General features: G+C 49.4%; 1 protein-coding gene across 8 annotated transcripts in view; it reads left to right on the plus strand.

Annotated features, from left to right (window-relative positions):
* CXXC5 (CXXC finger protein 5) overlaps positions 1–18,423 on the plus strand; it is a 107,365-nt gene extending 88,942 nt beyond the window's left edge. For 7 of the 8 annotated variants that reach the window (XM_084636003.1, XM_084636001.1, XM_084636000.1 and 4 more), the window contains exons 2-4: positions 4,276–5,255; positions 16,185–16,265; positions 16,691–18,423. In XM_084636003.1, the coding sequence (XP_084492129.1) occupies positions 4,464–5,255; positions 16,185–16,262 (870 nt within the window). In that variant the 5' untranslated portion in view covers positions 4,276–4,463 and the 3' untranslated portion in view covers positions 16,263–16,265; positions 16,691–18,423. The remainder of the gene's footprint in view (positions 1–4,275; positions 5,256–16,184; positions 16,266–16,690) is intronic. The other variant, XM_084636007.1, reaches the window with a different exon arrangement.
* Positions 18,424–19,325: the final 902 nt, after the last annotated feature.

Genomic DNA, 19,325 nt, shown 5'->3' on the forward strand with positions numbered 1-19,325 from the left:
TCCCAATTACAGAGCCATCCTAATTATCCGAAGACATCCCGCTTCTAAGCTCAGCAGGGGTTGTAGCCACCGGATTGTGCGAGCTCAGAAGCGCCTAAGCTCCACTCCTGTTCCCGGGGAGCTCAGAAGCCCAGCAGGGACCGGGGGTGCTGGGGGAGCAATCCATTTTATATTCCGTGGGAGCATCTGCCTCCCAGATAAACAGCGGTGCTAACAGCCAGCCCTGCTCACTGGGAGGAAATCAACTCCCTTGGCGGTAGAAGTCCCGACTGCCCATCAGAACTGGCATGTACTGCATGTAGACAGCTGTATATTGCATACAGCTTCCGTGGGCCAAATCAGCTCAGTCAAGTCAGGGCTGTAGCAGGCCCTGGGTGCTCCCAAGCAGGGACGGTTGTGCTGCATAGGCAGGGCAAGGGTGCAGAGAGACTGGCATGGGTGCTATGGCAGCATCCTCAAATTACCCCATGGGGCAGGGGAAGGATCTGGGGCTAGTGCCAATCTGCAGTCATGTGGATGCAATCCACCTCCTGTGTTTGGTAGGGGTGCCACCCTCACTTTGCAGAGTCCCCTGCACAAGGCCTGTTCGTGTGGGATTTGCAATGGGGGGAAGAAGATCTGAGCTGCCAGTCTGCCAGTTCTTTGGGCACCTTTAGGATGAAGGGCCCTGTATAACTATTCCGTGGGGCTAGCGTTATGGGGCTTGATCTTTGCATGTAGCCCTTAGCACTGATTCAGAGAGGCCATAAGTGGCTCTGCGCCCCCTGGTGCCCGTGCTGGATTTGTCTGTCCCTGTTTGGCTGCACCCGCCACGTTGGCTTCTGTTTCCAGTGTGATAGCCAGGCTGCTCCTGGTGTGTTGATTTATGTGGGGGTTGCCACCGCTTGCTCCTAGTGAGCCCTGTTTGTGACCCCCAGGCTGCAGAGATGCATGGATGCACTTGAAATTGTAACACATGAGAGCTGAAGAAGGGTAGGAACATTTCTCTCATCAGTCGATCCATTTCCCTTACCTGGCTGAGCTGGGAGATCTTCCCTTTCCTCCAACGTGATCTCCCAGCACGCTGATTTTGCCATGAGGAGATACCGCCCCCTCCGCTCCCCTGATCATTCCCCTTCCCCATAGGGTATCTGCGGAGCCTGCCACAGCACCCAGCTCATGCTGGTCTCTCTGCACCCTCTCTCTGCCTGTGCAGCAAACTGTCCCTGTTCGGGCACCTCCGAGGCCTCCCACGACCCTTCAGACTCAGCTGATTGGGGCCCTGAGAATGTCGAGCTTGGGTGAGAGTTACAGGCCGGGTGCTAGCCGCTCAGCACGTAGGTGTGCAAAACAAGTGTGACTTCCACACCAAGGGGGTGGCGGAGGGAAGGGCAGCAGGAAAAGCAGTAACAGGAGGGTGTAAGATAAGGAGGCTGGGTGACTTTATCTCACATCCTCTTGTTAGATGCTTTTCCTGCTTCGCTCCCCTCTGGGCCCCTGCCATGCCAGTTACAGGCGTTTTTGCAATAAAGGTGTGACACCCCAGAGTGCTGCTGGAGAGAGACTTGCCTGGGACCCGCTGACTCCAGCGGCGGCAGTTATGGCTTTGCACGCTGACTCAGTGACAGATTGGTGCGAGATACCCTACTTCATCCCTTACTTGCATCTTCTCACCATCTTTTAGGTCACTGCTGACTTTGGCCCATAGATTACCATGGGAGCTGCACTGGTTTACCTGAGCTGGTCCTGTCATTGCTGCAGCAGTGCTAATATCCTACATCTCAGCCTTCTCCATATCTCAGGCCCACCCCTTCCAGCTAGCCAGGATCCCCCTCCCATTTACTAACATGGGGGGTGAGAGGAACAGGGCAGCCACAATGCCCTGACCCCTGTTTGTGACCGCCAGGCTGAACGGCTACATAGCTGCCCGCTACATTACAATATGCAAGCGCTGAAGAAAGGGATAATAGTACAGTGGTCGGACCATTTCACTCATGAGTCAAGGCATTTCCCTTATTAGGGTGAGATGGGACCTCTTCCCTTTCCTCCAGTATGGTCTCCCAGCGCACTGATCTTGCCAGGAGGAGATACAGATTCCACTTTAGAGCTTGCACCGCCGTGTCTGTGTGCCTGTGTGTTGGCAGAGAGGTCATGTAATGTGGGAAGACTGTATGATCCCGTATTTGCAAGCCTCTTCTCTTTAATTACAGCAGGCCTGAGGAGAGATTTAAACACTCTGTAGCTGGGTCAGGCCATGCAGTCATATTGAATAAGACATTTGCTGCAGAACACCTAGAAGAAAGGGAGGAATGACGGATAGACAAGAGCAGCGAGGAGCATGCCAACGAGATAACGCAGCTGTCACTCTTGGCGCTGGGAATAATCAGGGCTTGTTGGTTTAAAGCAGAGAAGATGCCACATTGTGACGCCAAGTGGGCTGGGCTGGGCGGGTTTGTGAGGCTCAGACCCTGAGACAGTGATGGGGGTGGGGGAGGGGCCTTGTCAGAGCAGGGGCGTAGCCACAGGTGCACCTGGGTGGGCCATGGCCCATCCACTTAGCATCCATGCCCACCCCCGCAGCCCCGGCTCTGCTCCGGCCCCAGCGCTTACCCCCCTCCATCCGTCCGGCGCTTCAGCCAGGGAACGGGGTTGGGAGCTTGTCCCGCTCCACTCTCCCACCCAGCGCTCCAGCCCAGGAGTGGGGTCGGGGCGCAGGGGCTTGGCACTGGAGCACCTCCTCCCATTCTCCTCCAGCTGGGCGCCTGGCGGGTGAGTGCTTTGACTTGTACCCGCTGTGGTATTGCAGTGACCCGGACACGGGCACTACCCAGGGGAGGCCACCCTTCAGGAAACGTACCCGGGCGCTCAATGCTGAGGGTAGCAGTACCAGGACTTCCTTACACAGCAAGGAGGGACTCAGCTGGAGGCAGTGGGGCTACACTGGCGTACGTGAGATCAGAATCAAGCCCATTTGGGCCATAGGAAGCTTCTCCGATTGTCTTTGCTGTTTGCAGACTTGTTCACTATAGTGGGGTTTTCAAACTTTATTGCACTGTGACCCACTTCTGACAACAAATATTACTACAAAACCCCAGGCCAGGGGACCGAAGCCTGAGCCTGCCCGAGCCCCACCACCCCAGGTGGGGGGCCAAACCCCTGTTACCCCGGGCAGGGGGCCTGTAATCTGAGATCCACCACCAAGGGCTGAAGCCCTCAGGCTTCGGCTTTAGCCCTGGGCCCCAGCAAGTCTAACACCAGCCCTGGTGACCCCATTAAAATGGGGTTGTGACCCACTTTGGGGTCCCGACCCACAGTTTGAGGACCACTTCACTAGCGGGATTACACCAGCTCAGTGCAGGCCAAACCTCTGGGTTCTGATATGCAGCACGGAGAGGGACGTTCTCATCACAGGGGATGGTCTCGTCACTTTCCTCTCTGACTCCCAAGGCAAGTGTTCATTCTCTAAAAGAAGAAGAAGAAGAAGCAGCAATCCCCACTGCAGCTCCAGGAACTCCTCGAGCAGCAGCCATGCTCAGTCAGCGATTGAGGACACGAGAGGGAGACAGGCCAGAAACACAGACTGACCCATTTAGTTGCTGCCCGAGCTGGGTGAGACAAGGGAAAATGAATCCGCATAAATGGGGAAAGCAGATTAGATTGCCGGGGCCTGGTTCTTTTCTCACACCAGCTGTACCCTAGTGCAATGCCATTGGGCCAGTCCCTGGCTCTGATCCAACAACCTCAAGCCTGGCATTAAGAGAAATCTGTCTGCCTGGGTGTGTGGCTAGGAAAAAGGGGGCATGGACAAGATGCCACTGTGTCTGACGGATCCTCAGCTGCAGGGATGGCTGCTGGGGATGTGGGAAGGAAATAGATTCAATGGTGCTCTAGGGACCAGGCAGGCAGCCCCAGAATCAGGGCAGCACAAAGGTGACTTAAAGACTCTCCTCACTTTACGGACCTGTGCCGAACACGGCTCGGCCGGAGCAGAGGCTCTGGGCCTCTGGCTTTGGTGGGGTTCCTCCTCATTTCCGCCAGTGGGAAAGGGGAATCAAGTCCTTGGAGCATTAGCAATTCAGGGCGCTGCTAGTCAGCCAGGCCAGGCCATTCCTTTGAAACTCATGATGGTGACTCTTTAAATGTGACGGCGTAGGCTAACTGATCCCAGTCTAGGTCCATGCCCTGCCAGTTCATTGTTATTGGAGCTGAGGCTTTCATTGCAGGGAGCCGGAGAGCGGCTTTGGAAAGCACGGTCGCTTGTGCCACTGCTAACTGTCTATTGTTTTCTACTTCCAGAGCCGTATGTTTTGTACCAGCACCGCAGATGATGACCCTGCACTGACCTTGCCCTGAAGACTCCTGCAGCAGCGTTGGAAGGATTCCCCCGTTGATTATAATTATTTCATTTTTTGGTGGTTGGTTGGTTAGTTGCCGCTGCGAGTGGGGTTTGGTTTTTTGGTTTGGTTCTGGTTTTTTTTAACACCATGTCTAATCCTGGTGCCCCTCAAGACGCTGGTAACAAGCCCAACATGTTGGACAGAAATAACCCAGAGGACTCGCAGCCCCCTGTTAACTCCGAGAGGAGGAACAAAAGTGGGATCATAAGTGAACCTTTGAACAAAAGTCTTAAGAAATCGCGTCCACTCTCCCATTACTCCACCTTCAGCAGCAGCAGCTCGGTAAGCGAACATTCAGAGAAAGGAACCTCCTTAGCTAATGGCAATGAAGCCACAACTGTGGATAAAAGTCACTCTACCTCAAAGCACAAAAATATCTCTAGTATGCTGAGCAAATCAGACAGGGCGTCAGAAATCTCATCAGAAGGACAGATCAGCCTACAACAGTTTGCTCAGTCTACAGATATGCTCAAAAGAGTGGTACAGGAGCACATTCCTTTACCAAATGACCACGGGACTGGTATCTCTGATATGGAAGCGGTCTCAGCTGCAGAGACAATGAACAGCCCTTCTGATTTTCCTTACCTGGGGGCTTTTCCCATAAACCCAGGCCTTTTCATTATGACCCCTGCTGGCGTGTTTCTGGCAGAGAGCGCGCTCCATATGGCTGGCTTGGCAGAGTACCCAATGCAGAATGAATTGGCATCTGCCATCAATTCTGGGAAAAAGAAACGGAAAAGATGTGGCATGTGCCCTCCATGCCGAAGACGGATAAACTGCGAGCAGTGCAGCAGTTGTAGGAATCGCAAAACTGGCCACCAGATTTGCAAATTCCGAAAATGTGAGGAACTCAAAAAGAAGCCGTCTGCAGCGCTGGAGGTAACTGGCTGTAGTCCGACATCCTAACCTTTCTCTTGGTCTGCTGTCCTTTGGATGTTGATAGAGATGATAAAATCCCGGGGCTTTTTCCTTCTTAACAATTCCTGCCTTTAGCAACACACAAATTGTCAGCGTTCCCCCCCCCCCATGCTGATCGACTGTATTCTGATTAGTAATTAGCAGTAATATCACCTGAAATAGGTCTTGCCATGATGATTACAACCCTCAGTAGATTTGTATCCTTTTTATTGACTCCTGTAGGGGCTTTTGAGTTTTAATACCCCTTTCTTGTATAACAGGGGAGTGTCTCACAATTGCACCTGCCAGCTAGCTAGCCATTGCTTAGTACAATTCCTGAGCCAGTAAGTGAATCATGGGATGAGGGCCTGATCCAAAGCCTACTGAAGTCAGTGGTCTGTGGACAGCAGTGGGTTTTGGATCAGGCCCTGAATTCTAGGCTTTTCAGGGCAGGTCTCAAGGTCACTCTGGTAGTCATTATCAATCTGTTAAACCTGTTTTTTCAAACTGGTGTTCCACTGTAAGTCATTAGTTTGCCCCTTGTTCTGAAAGGGAAGAAACAGGCTGTGGTTAATTCCTGTGAAAATGACTGTGCTGTGTGCAAATTGTTAGGGGATGAGCTCTTGAAAGTTGGTGTGATCAACTGGGGAATGGCCACTTCATTTGGGAAACATGTCCAGTACTGAGACAACCTAAGCTTACCTAGGGCTAGATTCTGAGTTTGAGGACACCAATATGAATCCATTGAAGAAAGAAGAGTTACTCCAGATATACAGTAGTGTCACTGGGAATGGAATCTGACCCCTGATCTTTCCTTTTTTTATGTCTGGAATGTGGGCCTGGTCCAATAGGCTTCCTCAGTGTCCAGTTCCAGAGCGTGCTGGGTGTCTCCTGGGAGCTGCTGCGAGCCAGCAGAATCAAGTGAGCATCCCGGGTGCTCTGCTCCTTTCAGGATTGGGTCCTTAATTTTTACTTGGGCAAACACTCTTTAAGATCACTGGGAGTTTAGTCTGAGTAAGGACTGCAGGATTTGGTGCTAGAAAAGAGCTGCCCCAACATATCCCGCTGGTTTGTGAAGCTGATTCCTGATCGAGTGTTAGTGCAGGGCAGATGGGTTATTAATCTGGAGCCCATATGCCAGGCAGTGGGGATTGAGTTATCAGATATGCCTGAAATTCAACCAGAGCCTTGTGGAGCAAGTTCAGAACTCAGTTGTTCTCAGTAAACTTCAGCTTAAATTATGTGAAAAGTTAGGGATGAGTTAGGAGCATACAGTGCCTCTGAGCATATTTCAGGTGTGAGATGGCAAGGAACTACTATGCTTTATTATTAACGCCAACATGTGTGCATCTATTCACTACTTCATCCATCCCTTCAATGAGGAAAGATCAATAAAATTGGGGGTTGGGGGAATCCCTGGCGTAGGCATTTTATATCATCAGACGCTCTTCCCATAAATCTATCTCTGTATTTTGGCTTTTTAAAATAAAATCTCCTAGCCATGGATTGACCAGGGCTTCTGAAGTTCAGCTGTGGAAGGACAGTTCACCCGCTGTCTGCCTGAATTTTCTCGCTTGAATTTAAAATCCCAGAAGACCTGTTGTTTGGAAACATTCTGTTGACCAGAGATGTTTTCTGATCCCCATGTGTTAGTTTTGTTGTGGTAGAGATGTGTGTAGCGCTTTATAAAGCCCGAGCACAAAAGCGATGTAGGTAGCAACAAAAGCAAACCTTTGCATGTCAAGGATACAACCTTGACCTGGATGAGCTGTGCGGATACGAGGGAACTGAATCTCCCCGCTGTTTCTTGAGCAGAAATGGCTCAAGTGTGAGTCAGTGTTTTGTGCTAGGACTAGTGACCACACTTGGCTGGGCTGAGTCCTCTGAACAAGGTCCTCTGTATTATTCCATTTAATTCATGGTCAATTTTTGGTAGCTTGACCACCGCTTAGGCTGTGTGCCTTCCTCCTCCTGCTGAAGATTGCTCCTGTGAAGCCAACAAAGGTTAAAAACACCTCGGCCTCAGTTGAGGCAGCAAGATGTTGTACCAGGTTGCAAGGGTATTATGCAACCTCTGACGTCTTCTGAAGGAGAGAACTTACTGTTTTCTTAGCCACATTCTAAGTTTTCAATTAGCATCAGATCTGAATGAATAGTGAAGGGGAAAAAAATCTATTTGGGTGGCAGGGGTATGAGGGGACTGGTGTCTTTCAAAAACCGCTGTATTGCTAAATTATATTCTTGTTCTAATTTGCTGAGTCAGTGATCTGGAAAAAGGGAGAGGGGGAAAAAAAAGTTCATCTTTTCTGAAGAGTCCTAAAGCAGGTCAATTGATTCCATAGCTCACATTAGGTTGAAGAGGGTTTTCTTCCTGCAATATGAGTTAAATATGGAAGTTAAATTGCATGGGGAGCCCTTTGAACGCCCACCCGTTTGATTTGTTTCCTGTTCTACAGCTGACTGGGAAATCGGAGTCACTGGAATCGGGCTTTTAATTTATGATTTGGGACCTCTGAGTGGATGGGTCACTTTCCTTTCTGAGTGAATTTGGAATAACGCATAGGTGTAGGACAGGTGACTCAACAGGAATCCCAGATGTGGATAGGTGCATAGGCAGAAATGGATTGATAGCTGTTATTGGCTCTAAAGTTTCAGGTAAGATTCCATCCTTTGGAGAACTAAGGAACTTACAGTCACCAAAATAGGGCGAAACCTCAAATACTGTACATTTATGGCCACTCTTTCCATGAGATCGCCCCAGAAACTGCATTCTCATTCACACTGCCTACCTAGTTTTCAGTCCATATGCGTAGGTAGGTGAAGACAGGGTGGCAGACTGTGAGCTGCCGGCCAGTGGGAGATGCAGTTCTCATGTGCTTTAAGGCGATCCAGTGCATTCTTCCACTCACTGGAGCCTGGTGGTGCTGAGGGCTGTGTACACAATAGAACTCAACCTCTTCTGAAATGTTCATTGTTTGTCTCTTTCCTGATGAAAATATCCTCCTCTTAGACTTTGTCGTCTCCATAATGTGAGACAAATTTGGGAAGTCACCAGTGTTTCGACACAATTTATTGGTGATTAAACCTTCACCAACTTCACCTATCACCGTTGGCCGAAGCACTGCAACAAATTCACGCAACATCACTGTGTCCTACTCAGTTTCTTGGCTCAATAGCGCCCCCTGGAGATGGTCATGGCTCCTGTTTTGAGAGCAGAGGTATTGCTGATGGTCTCTGTTCCTCCATTGCTGGTGATGACTAGACAAGGAAGTGTTGTCCTGACGTTATTCTTGTGTGGCTTCAAAAATCTCTCAAGAGCCATACTTCCTCCCTTTCTGAGCTAGCTGGGCAAACACTGGAGAACAATATTCACATACGCTCATTTGAACGAACTCTGTGAATCCAGTTCAACGGCATCCATGACATTCCGTATTAATTTTTGGTGACCTTTGGGCTCCTCCCCCTTGTACAATTGTACAAGAATGAGTGTGGAAGGTTCAGGTCTCTTGTGAATACAAGTGCAAATATGTGGCCATTTTAAAATCTCTTTCAGGTGCCTCTTCTGTGATGCAAAAGGTTCTGTTATCCAATGGGAGAACAGAAACAAGATCATGTGGCCTAGATGACCATTCACACATGCCAAAGGGCAAATAGAGCGAGAGAGTGAAGCGTTAGAGATCAGCCCATTGCCTGGTATACGTTCGTTTGCAGTAGTGTTCAAACAGCTCTGAATAACAACCAGTCCAGCTCAATGCCTGGTGCACACAGGTCTGATTCACTGCGACCTGAAGTGAGTGGGGCTCTGCCCAGGCACTGGCTTGCTCAGTAGATGAGTCTAAGCACTTATGTGACTCATTCATCATCTTCCTTCTCTATACAGAGCCCCATCCTGAGAGGGGTTGAGTACGTGCTTAGCACACACAACTACCGTGGAGAGTCAGAGGTGCTCGGCACCTCTCCGGATTGGGTCCATAGTCTCTTATAACCTTTCCAGACTCATCTTTGACCTGGGACTTCTTAATTGTCCTGAACTTTCTAGCACCTGTATTCCTCCAAACAAAGACCTGAATCGGCCTTTCAGATCGGCATGTCTGGCCCCTGGTTCAGCATTATCAGCGGAGCTGTTCCTCAGAGCAGGCTGAGTGCTGGAGGTGAGGGAGGCCCCTGGGATCTTGGCACTTGAGGTACCTCCCCTGCCCGTGTAGAAACCTGGGTCTGCTGTGCACTGGGAGTGTGTCCATGTACCATGGGTCAGCGTGGCTGTGCACTGCTGGGCTTCAATTCAGGCAGTGCCCTGAGCCCTTAGGAACGAGGCAACGCAGGGCATGGACAGAAAGCTATGTTTAAAGGTGTATCCTCACTCAGAGACACTCGATCTTCCTGGCTACATACCATCTCTGGCCCCCGTGACTCCTCTTGATTGCACTGGTGTCCCCAGCAGCATAAGGCCTATGTGGGGTGTCAGTGAAAGTCAGTCCCACGCGGGGGTTCATGCACCTCCTGAGCTATCTGTAGAGCTGGCTTTTGGGACCTTGGGAAGTTCATGGCCCAGGGCTTCAGAACCATGTTGGTCCCCTGTTTTGTGAGATGACCTTAACTTGGAGGGGCCACCTGCCGTCTGAATGTGCTGCTGGGGCTGTGCTAGCTCTGCCGAACGGAGAGCAGCATGTCCAAACCCAGGGAAAGACCTGCCATGCCCGTTTTGCCTGGCCACCATGTGGTGGAGGGCAGTAGCCATCCCTAGCCATAGGAAGAGGGAGTAAGTAGAGGAAAGCATTTGGGGAAGGAGGGAAGAGAGACAGAGGATAACGTCCTGGGGAGTGAGCTATCTGTCACAGCGGGGGTGAGGAGTAGAGTCCACACCCAGCACGGCTGTCCGGCACCTAAAATATCCCCTCCCTGAATGTTCAGGATGCTCTGCTATCAACAGCCACATCAGAACGGTCTTGGCCAACGCTTCCAAAGAGGGTTGCTGCTCTTGCATTTTGAGCCATAGCATGGGCAGGGTCATAGATAGCAGGTGCCAGGCTTCTCTGATGCCATCTGAATGTAAGAACGTAACATAAGAACAGCCACACTGGGTCAGACCAATGGACCATCTAGCCCAGTGTCGTGTCTTCTGACAGTGGCCAGTGCCAGGTGCTTCAAAGGGAATGAACGAAAGGTCTTTTGCAAAAGACGTTTCCTTTGGAAATCCCGGCTGGGACCCAGGACTAGCCCTGCTCCCAAGACAGCGCTCGCTCCTGGCACTGCTGACCATCTATGTCACTAGCACAAAAGCATCTTTTCCGATTGCTGTTTTGCCTCCTCCAGTGATTTGATTGCAAATTGCGGAAATTGTTGAGAAACAGTGATTGTGCCGTGGTGCTTGCTCAGCCCCCAAGATAAATTTGCCCAGGAAATCAGATGTGTGCTCTGAGCAGGCGGGACCGGCTTATTGTCTTGTGAGCAAGTCAAAACAGCTTACTGTGGGCCTGACCCTGCACGGTGCTGTGCATCGTCCCCTCCCATTGATTGAGACCTGTCTCTGTTTTACGCAGCTCCCATGTGGGTGGGCCCGCTCCTGAAAACACTAGCCGTCATCACTGTCTACGCCATAGGTAGATCCCACCAATCCAACACGCAGGTGGGCAGAGCACATCTACACAGCAGCAGCATCAGGCACGTGTTAACTGGGTTGGCCTGACTGCAGCCTTCCATGTTGTCCAGCCACGGTTGCACCAGTGGATTGTGAGACAATCTGGGCAGCTATCTCATAGGCCCTCAGCTGCTAGGGCCAGAGCAGGGGATTGTGGGGGGGTTTCACGTGGGATCCCCTTGGGCACAGAGAAGTGGGACTCGCTAACCGTTTGTGGGAACAGCAGAGGAACCACGCAAGGCCCCAGGTAGTCGTGCTCCTGCCCTTCTTGTGAGCATGGTCAGAACGCAGCGCACCCACGTGGCTAGGCGTCATGTGCTCGCCACTGTGTGAGCGGACATACACCATCATGAGTCATCTTACGGCCGGGGTGCGAACTCGCGGAACATCTGTGGTTCTGACAGGCCCCTCAGAGCTTCTGTACTTCCTGGGTTCAGCTGCTGGCAGGCCCCTGCTCTGCCTCGGCTGTGCCATTGCTGTTCGCTCTGGCAGGTGCTATTTCTGCCCTGTATTGTGCAGCCATTTGAGTGTTTGCATTTGGATGGAGCGTGAGAAGAAGAGAACCCCCATCTCCAAAGTGGGGTGAGTTGTGGATAGAGGAAAATGCTCGGTCCTTCCTGTCGAGGCAACTTTGAAAATCCCTGGCGGCACCTAAGCCTCAAGTTGGCAGTCGTCCAGGCTCTAGGACATAAGTCCAGTCCCTGACGGGCCCCTGTGCATGGGCAAATCCTTCAGCTCTGGTTTGTCTGTCCTTGTATGGCAGGGAAGAAGGTGCTGCTGAGCTGGCCTCTGGCAGGGTGCAAATTTCCCTCCAAAGCTGGCAAGAGGGGAGCCAAACCCAGAGGTCCACATACCCAGAGGAGCTAAAACAACCCAAAGTGACTTTGCCCACACAAACACTTGCACGCACAGGTGTTCAGGCTGAAAGGTGTGCGAGTTCTGCACACACCAGAAGTTAGCTGCACAAAAAAAGTTAGCTACAGAGGCCCCTTTGAACATGCAGCCCTGAGTGCCTGCAGCTCCCGTGCCAGGTCGGCTCATCATCAGCTGATGCTTTGGTGTTCCCCGGCTTGCTGCTGCTGTAAGCCGTCTCCCACCAACGCCAGTGCCTGGAAAGTCCTGGGACGCAAAGGACGCTGGTTCTCAAGAGACTGCACCAGCCTCTGCCCTGAGCCTCCTCCGTCAGTTTGCCTTTTTGCACTGGACTGCTGAAGTGCTTGAGATCAGTGGAGTCAGGGAAGTGTGCATGGACAGGCAGCTACCTGACTGAGGGTTTATGGCAACCTAGGAATTGCCCTGCTCGATAAGCCTATTGGTCCATCTAATCCAATATCCAGCCCCTGGCAATAGTCCCTATCTGATGCTTCAGAGGAAGCGGGGGAAACCCCAGCTGCTGCCCCTGGGGACAACCCACTTAGACTCTGATCAGGAGCCAGTGTTTCCTAACACCAGTCCCGATTCTTCCGTGCCTGCAGGGATGGAAGCAGCACTCGCGCAATGTCAGGACGGCCGTAGAGTATTCCGTGGTACATGTCAGGCCCCGCCGGGTTTCCGATAAACCCTTTGCTGGAAAAAATACCATGGCTTCCTCCTGGGCCAAAAAAGAGGGTGTAGGATTGGAGGGAGGGGGACTATCTGCAGGGCAGGTCATTCTCCATCCCTCCTTTTGTCAAGCCTTGCTAGAGGCTGGATGTGTTTGTGCCAGTGGATCCAGTTTGGGGTGAAGATGGTTATTCCTCACTAGCCCACCCTGTCCTCGTCCACATGAGTGCTGTTGCAGTGCTTCATAGTTGTCCTGGGGGAACCTGCCATTCCCCATCAGTAGCCTCAGCCAGCTTGGCTATGCCGGAACTGAAGGAGAGGGATTTATCTGGTACATTTGGCTCCTGCATTACATCTCCACCAGCTCAGAATTCCTGCGCTGCCCCTGGGGAGTCCTACGTGCTAGAAAGTTTCTTCTGGCATTGGTAAGTTTCCTGTCCTGCTGCCTTTACAGCAAGCAGTGCCTAGCATAAGCCTCCTGTCACTCTTGGGTAGGAGATCTCCCTCAGTATCCAGGCTGGAAGACCTGTAATCCCCGGTGAACACTCCTTTGTCTTGCTGTGTATCATTCACCAGTGGGTCCTCAGCACAATGTGAGCTTTGAAAAGCTTTCCTAGTTCAGTTCCCTTAGCTAATGCTGACTCCCTGACAGCCTCTTCTTTAAAGGGTACAACTCAAAACTGGTCTCTTCTGATGTCTGTTATTTCTCCTCCATGTGCTGTGATATGGTGGGATCTCAGAAGGGTCAAGCCGGGTCTGAACTTGGAAGCAGAACCCAAGGATCAGCAGGAGATAGTTTAGGATACCCCGTGTGCAGTGCTCTTCCCTGAATGTTGCTAGTGCTGCCATTCAGAGGTGATGTAAACCAGAGGACTTGACCGTTTGTGGCTGCTTAAAGATCCCATGGTGCGCTCTGCAAGAACCAGGGTGTTGGCCCCAGTGTCCTAGGTCGGATAATTAATTTCTGCCAGCTCACATGCCTTTTGCAGTTTGAAATTAATAAGAACATAAAAACAGCCACACTGGGTCAGACCAGTGGTCCATCTAGTCCAGTATCCTGTCTTCCGACAGTGGCCAGTGCCAGGTGCTTCAGAGGGAATGAACAGAACAGGCAATCATCAAGTGAGCCATCCCCTGTCGTCTACTCCCAGCTTCTGGCAGTCAGAGGCTAGGGATGCTGAGAGCATGGTGTTGCCTCCCTGACCATCTTGGCTAGTAGCCACTGATGGAACTATCCTCCTGAATTTATCTAATTATTTTTTAATCCCAGTTATAGTTTTGGTCTTCACAACATCCCCTGGCAGGTTGACTGTGTGCTGTGTGAAGACATTCCTTCTCTCTTTCCCATCAAACTGTACTGTACACTAGCTGCATTTCCCAGACACTACATAAATGCAAGGGACTGCGGTGTAAAGCTGAGCTCTTGAGAGTTTGTCCTTTTAAGTGATCAGGTTTAATAAGGGCCATGTGGTTCAGAGGGTAAGGTCTCCGACTGGCAGAAGACATAGTTCTAGTCTTGACTCTGTTGCTTACCTTGGGCAAGTCCCAGCATTCTCTGTGCCGCCGTCTCTCTATCTGTAACCTGGGTGATAATGCTTGTGAGCTCTTTGGTAAAGCGTGTTACCATCTGAACAGAAGACACTAGGTATTATCATTTAAATGTGGATGCATGAGCCATGCTTTAATGCGTGTGTTGTTTGACAGGTGCCCAGAAAGGCCCGTTTGCATTGCTCATTTCTGCCGTCTTGGGCTCTGTCCCTCATTTTCTAATTTGCTGATTTCCCAAAGTGCTCCAGCCTAGCCTGTTTTCGAATGGCCTGAAATGAAGGGGAGGTTTGGGGCAGGCTCAGCAATCAGCATGAGGCTAGCGTAGCTTTGTAAAGGAAAGTTACCTTGCCGTGCCAGCTGCACTGGGAAGGCTGGCCTGCCTTTTCTGTATCCGACTCAGTGGAAGCCGGACATTGTAATCTACATCAGACACAGGGGAAGTAGGAGCTTGTTCCATTGTGTCTGGAACAGTAAGTGGACGGCTGGAACAATCACAGAGCTGTTTTTCCAGATGCCCTTTAGGAGCAAGCATTCTCTGTAGCTCCTTCCCTCCCCCCGGACTGTTGAGTGAAACCCTTCTAAGATGAGCCTTTGTGGGTGGAGGAGATATCCTTTTCCCAGGCAGGCACGCTTCCTTTCTTCATATTAAAAACCAATGTCACAGCGCCAGGTCAGGCAGTTCTCAGGCACAGTGAGTTTGTTGGGTCTCAGCTTAGTGCCGAGCGGTCCTTTTGTCCATATCACAACCATAACCTTGTGGCTTCGCCCAGTGGGAAACGAGGGTTGAGGTGTGACCCGCACTGAAAGCTGAATAACACCCGTTCTGCCTCTGGTTGAAAACAAACCTCCCTTTCTGTCACTGAAGATGTGTGTGGTAGCCGGGCAGAGATGTTGAGAGTGACTGCCCGGTGAAATGCTGTTCATTTGAAATGAGAATGCTAATTAGCAGATGTCACCTGAATCTCACTTTGTAAGGAACTGTTTAAAAGATGCAGCAGAGATGCGGGGTTTGGAGAACATGATCCAAGGTATTAGCTTGAGTTACTAGCCCAGCTGGTTGTTATGAAATCTGTGTGCAGATGTGATGGAGCAGACTTAGGCCAACTCTTTCTTTTCCTGCCTTTGAAATGCATAATTTTTTTATTAAAGCGCCTGCAGGCTAAGTCCCCACTAGGGGATTTCCCTGTAGTGGAGGATGGCGGCAGCTGACCACAGCTTCGCTGAGAGCGCAGACAGGACCCGTGCTCCAGAAACGGTGGCTAAACCTGGCTCTGAGCAGGACTGGCAGTGCCATCTGCATTTCCCAGGGTAGAGCTGGCTAAGGAGAACTGTGCACAAGACGTTCTTGTAAAGAACAGAGGGCCTCTGGGCCAGCATGCTCACCAGTTACTAATGTGCCAACACAAGCCCAAATTTTGAGGTGTGCTGAGCTTTTCTCAGTGGGCCCAATCACTTCTTGCACACCCAAGCATACTTCTCCCTGAAGTGAATGGGAGTTTGCCTGAGCAAGGCTGGATCCTGTCCCTTGGAGGCCAAATTCTCAAAGCTGGGGGGCCTAAAGTTAGGCTCCTTAGAGCCATATTCAGGACTACTTAGGAACAACCTGTTTTTCAAAGGTGCTGAGCATAGATTTCAATAGGATTTGATGGTTGCTCAGCACCTTTGGGAATCAGGTTGTGTCTTGTCATTTGGATTTAGGAGCTTGACATTAGGCAGCTGGGTTTGAAAGTTTTGGTTCAGGATTTGGCCCACTGGTTGTCAGGGGTGCTGAGCCCCATTCCAGATCGTGCCTGGGGGCTGCAGGGCCTGTCAGGCAAAGGACAGAGCGTGTGTTGCAGCCGCCAGCCTTCCAGGACTGTGGGAGTGACTTAGTGAAGGCAGAGCTCCCTGTACCCTGGTACAGTGTAGCACTCAGGGCCCCTTAGCAGTTGCTGGCTCCCTTTGTGCCCTAATCAGCAGACAGACAATGGGATGGTTGAGGGAGAAGTGGCTAGTCTGAAACAGGAGGAATTGTGCATTGTGTTTCCAAAGGCGTGTGTTCCAAAGGGGGGGAGGGGGTTTATCCCCTAAATAAAACTATTCCCTCCCTCCTCACATTACAAAGCAGATATTTTGTCTCCCATCCGATACAGATTTTCCTCTTTTGTGTGGACTTTTCTTTCTCTTTTTTCCCCCCACCAAAGGCTGCAACTGCTAAAAGGCGTAAGTCTCCCCCGCAGGACAAGTCCAGCTGTATAGTAACAGAACCCCAAAGACACTGAAATGTGAGTGCAAAGCGTGCCCCAGCAGGGAGGGCAGTGCACTCCAGACAAAATTTGCATGTTGTCATATGTTGCTTTTACTTAGCTGCCTTTAATCAACTTACCAGTTGATCGTATTAGCATTACTGCCTGCTAATACCTCTTTGACAAGGTCCCTAGCATAAACATGGTGCTTCTTGGGGACCCCCTCCCCTGCCTAACAACCTGTACGCAGGGCCAGATTTTGCAAACCCATCCTCATTTGGGCTTAAGTGGGACCTTGGGCTGGGATTTCATCCTTGAGGAGTAATGGGACTGATTTCACGAGGAAAGATTTCTGTGACCGGCCCAAGGGTTGTGTGCAGAGCAGACATATTTAGTAGCAGTTGTGTTTCCCGCATGCACCTGACTCTTAATGTGTCCCTGTTTTCTTTTCTCTTTCTTTCCAGAAGGTGATGCTTCCTACAGGAGCTGCATTCAGATGGTTTCAGTAGGAATGAGAATTCCAAAGCTCTGTCATCCAAGTGCAATGTCACTGCTTGCTTGTGTTGTCTCAGGCAAGGAATTTTTTGGCTGAAATGAATGGATGCACCCGTGTCTCTTTAGAACCAAAAATATTTTCTCGCAGATTTCATTCCTGTTTTTATATATATATTTTTTTTGCGTTTGTTTTAACATCTTCAAGTCCTAGTAAAACATTTAACTGCTTTTCAAATAATAATAATAAAAAAATGGATCTGTAAAGTACCAAGACTTAATAGACAGAGTATGGACAATCAGTTTCTTTCTGTGTTTTGGTGTTGATGTTGTTTATGTGTGGAAGATGCAGTTCTTGTGTAGAGAATGTAAATTTACAGTAACCTTTTAAAATCTAGTTACTAATAAGCACTACTGTAATTTAGCACAGTTGTTTAATTACACCCTCATTTATACTTTTTATTTGATTATTTCCCATCATAAAATAGAGTGGATAGTTTCTAGAATGCCTCAACTTCATGTTTATAAATGAGAATATGTTTAAAACGATGTAGTATCCCTTTTCCTAACCATTCCCATATGTAAGTTTAACCAGCAAGAAGCTTGGTATTAAAAATGAAAGAATAATTGCTGCAAAATGGGCAGTCTTGGAAAAAAAAACCATTGTTAGTTTATTAATATAGAACAAGAAATCCTGCATACAGGGAAAACAAGATCCTAACTGCAATGGTTTACTTATAGAAATCATTTTTATAAACTTACTGAAGTTAAAAGCAAAATAAAAAAAATTGCAGGACCTGTGCTGAAGCAGTTCTGAAAGCTAATATTTCTCTTACGTTCAAATCCCCGTCTCTCCAGCTCTCTCTACATCAGTAAATTGAAATGCTGTTTGTAATGTTTTAGCGATCCAGGCTGTTTTGTGAATAAAATGAATGCATGTTTTGTGTCATGATTTACATCTCGTTTTTTTCTGTCCATTTCTGTTGCACGCAGTTGTGAAGAAAAAAACCGTAAAAAAATGTCCCTTTTGAATATGTCACTTCTTGTGTCATGGCATTTTCCTAAGTTTGCCTTTCTTGGCATTCAGGGTTTGGGGTGTATTTTTTAGTTTTCAGTTTTGCTTTTGTTTTTTTATTAGCAGATTAAAAAATAAATGAGAGAATTGTAAATGTTTGCCAGTGCAAATGGAGCAATCAATCATTTTTCCCCTAAGGTTGCATATGTTACATTTTTAACTGGCTGGCTGAATAGCACATGTTCTGCAAAATACATACGGTGTTAAATCTGGGATTGTTACAATATACTTAGGAGTCTAAACTAAACTGTGCTAGGCTTGATCGCTAGAATTTTCATTACAGGTAGCATGTGGACAACTAAACTACAGACTCCTTGGAAACTGACGTAGGGTTGTTGGTGGTGGTGAGTTTGTTGGGGAATTGACAACTTGTACCAGGCGATGGATTCGGCACTACAGTCCCTTGTATAAATTGAGGCCAAATCTGATTGGAAATGATGGGTGTTGTTTTCAGAAGCATTCAGCGTTTGCCTAGAATTTGCCTCCCACTAGGTGACCATTGGCCACAATGGGAATAAAGATGTATCAACACGGCGTGTGTTGAGAGTCCCATCTTCATGGACATATTGTAACATGCGGATGATGCATTTCTGAAAGAGGAATCAAACGAAATAAATGGTGTCCAACCCATGAGCTTTCTCGTGTTTACCTTTGGCCCTTTTCCACCCTGCTTAGGTCCAAAGCCGCACAAGGAGCAGGACAGTAACACTGTTTCTTGGGTCCCTTATCACAGAGCTCCAGCTTTGGCAATGTACACTGGGTATGCTGATCCAGCGCCCAGTGAAGTTCAATGGGAAGGCTGTCCTTGACTGCCCTGGGAGCGGGATCTGGCCGGAGTTGGCCAGAGCAATATCGCGCCGATATCTTTTTTCTTTTTTCCTTCCTAACAAACAGCTGCACCAAGGTCTCTCCTCCTTGACAGTGCAGCTTGCGAGGTCCAGACATTCACAGCTCTTCATGCTCAGGCTTTTCCAATGGTACCCAACACATTAGGGTCCCAAGCCCCTGATGCCATGGCAGGAAACACAATGGGCTACAAAACTACAAAACACAACGGGCCACCACTTGTTCAGTTTCCCCCCGTATTTAATCATATGAGTCGTTGGGTTAAAAACTATCTTTCTTAGTGGGAATATTTGACCAGCTAGACCTGCCTAGAGTTTTACCATACAGTACATGCCATTTGTTTTTGAAAAACAGTGCAATCATGCCACAGATAATTGTATTTAGACTGGTTCTGAAAGACAAGGATAAAATGGATGCTTCAAAACAGGAACTCTTTTTTAGTGAGTTAAGTTTAGATAGCTGAATGTTCAATAAAACAAATTTACTCTGCACTTGTGAAGGGGTGAGTCTGTTTTGGGGATAATTTTCAAGTGTGTGTGGCTTGCAGACTGGGTCACTCGCCAGATCAGGTGGAGGGTGGACGCAGTAGGAGCTAAGGACAGCCAACCTTGAGATGCAGTCTATGCTCTTCACCCCATGAGTAGCACCACAAGTCACTGGGCGCAACACACCTCTCTGAGCCCTGA

The sequence above is a fragment of the Lepidochelys olivacea genome (genome assembly GCF_965140295.1).
Source record: "Lepidochelys olivacea isolate rLepOli2 genome assembly, chromosome: 8".
In the NCBI taxonomy this organism is placed as follows: domain Eukaryota; kingdom Metazoa; phylum Chordata; order Testudines; family Cheloniidae; genus Lepidochelys; species Lepidochelys olivacea.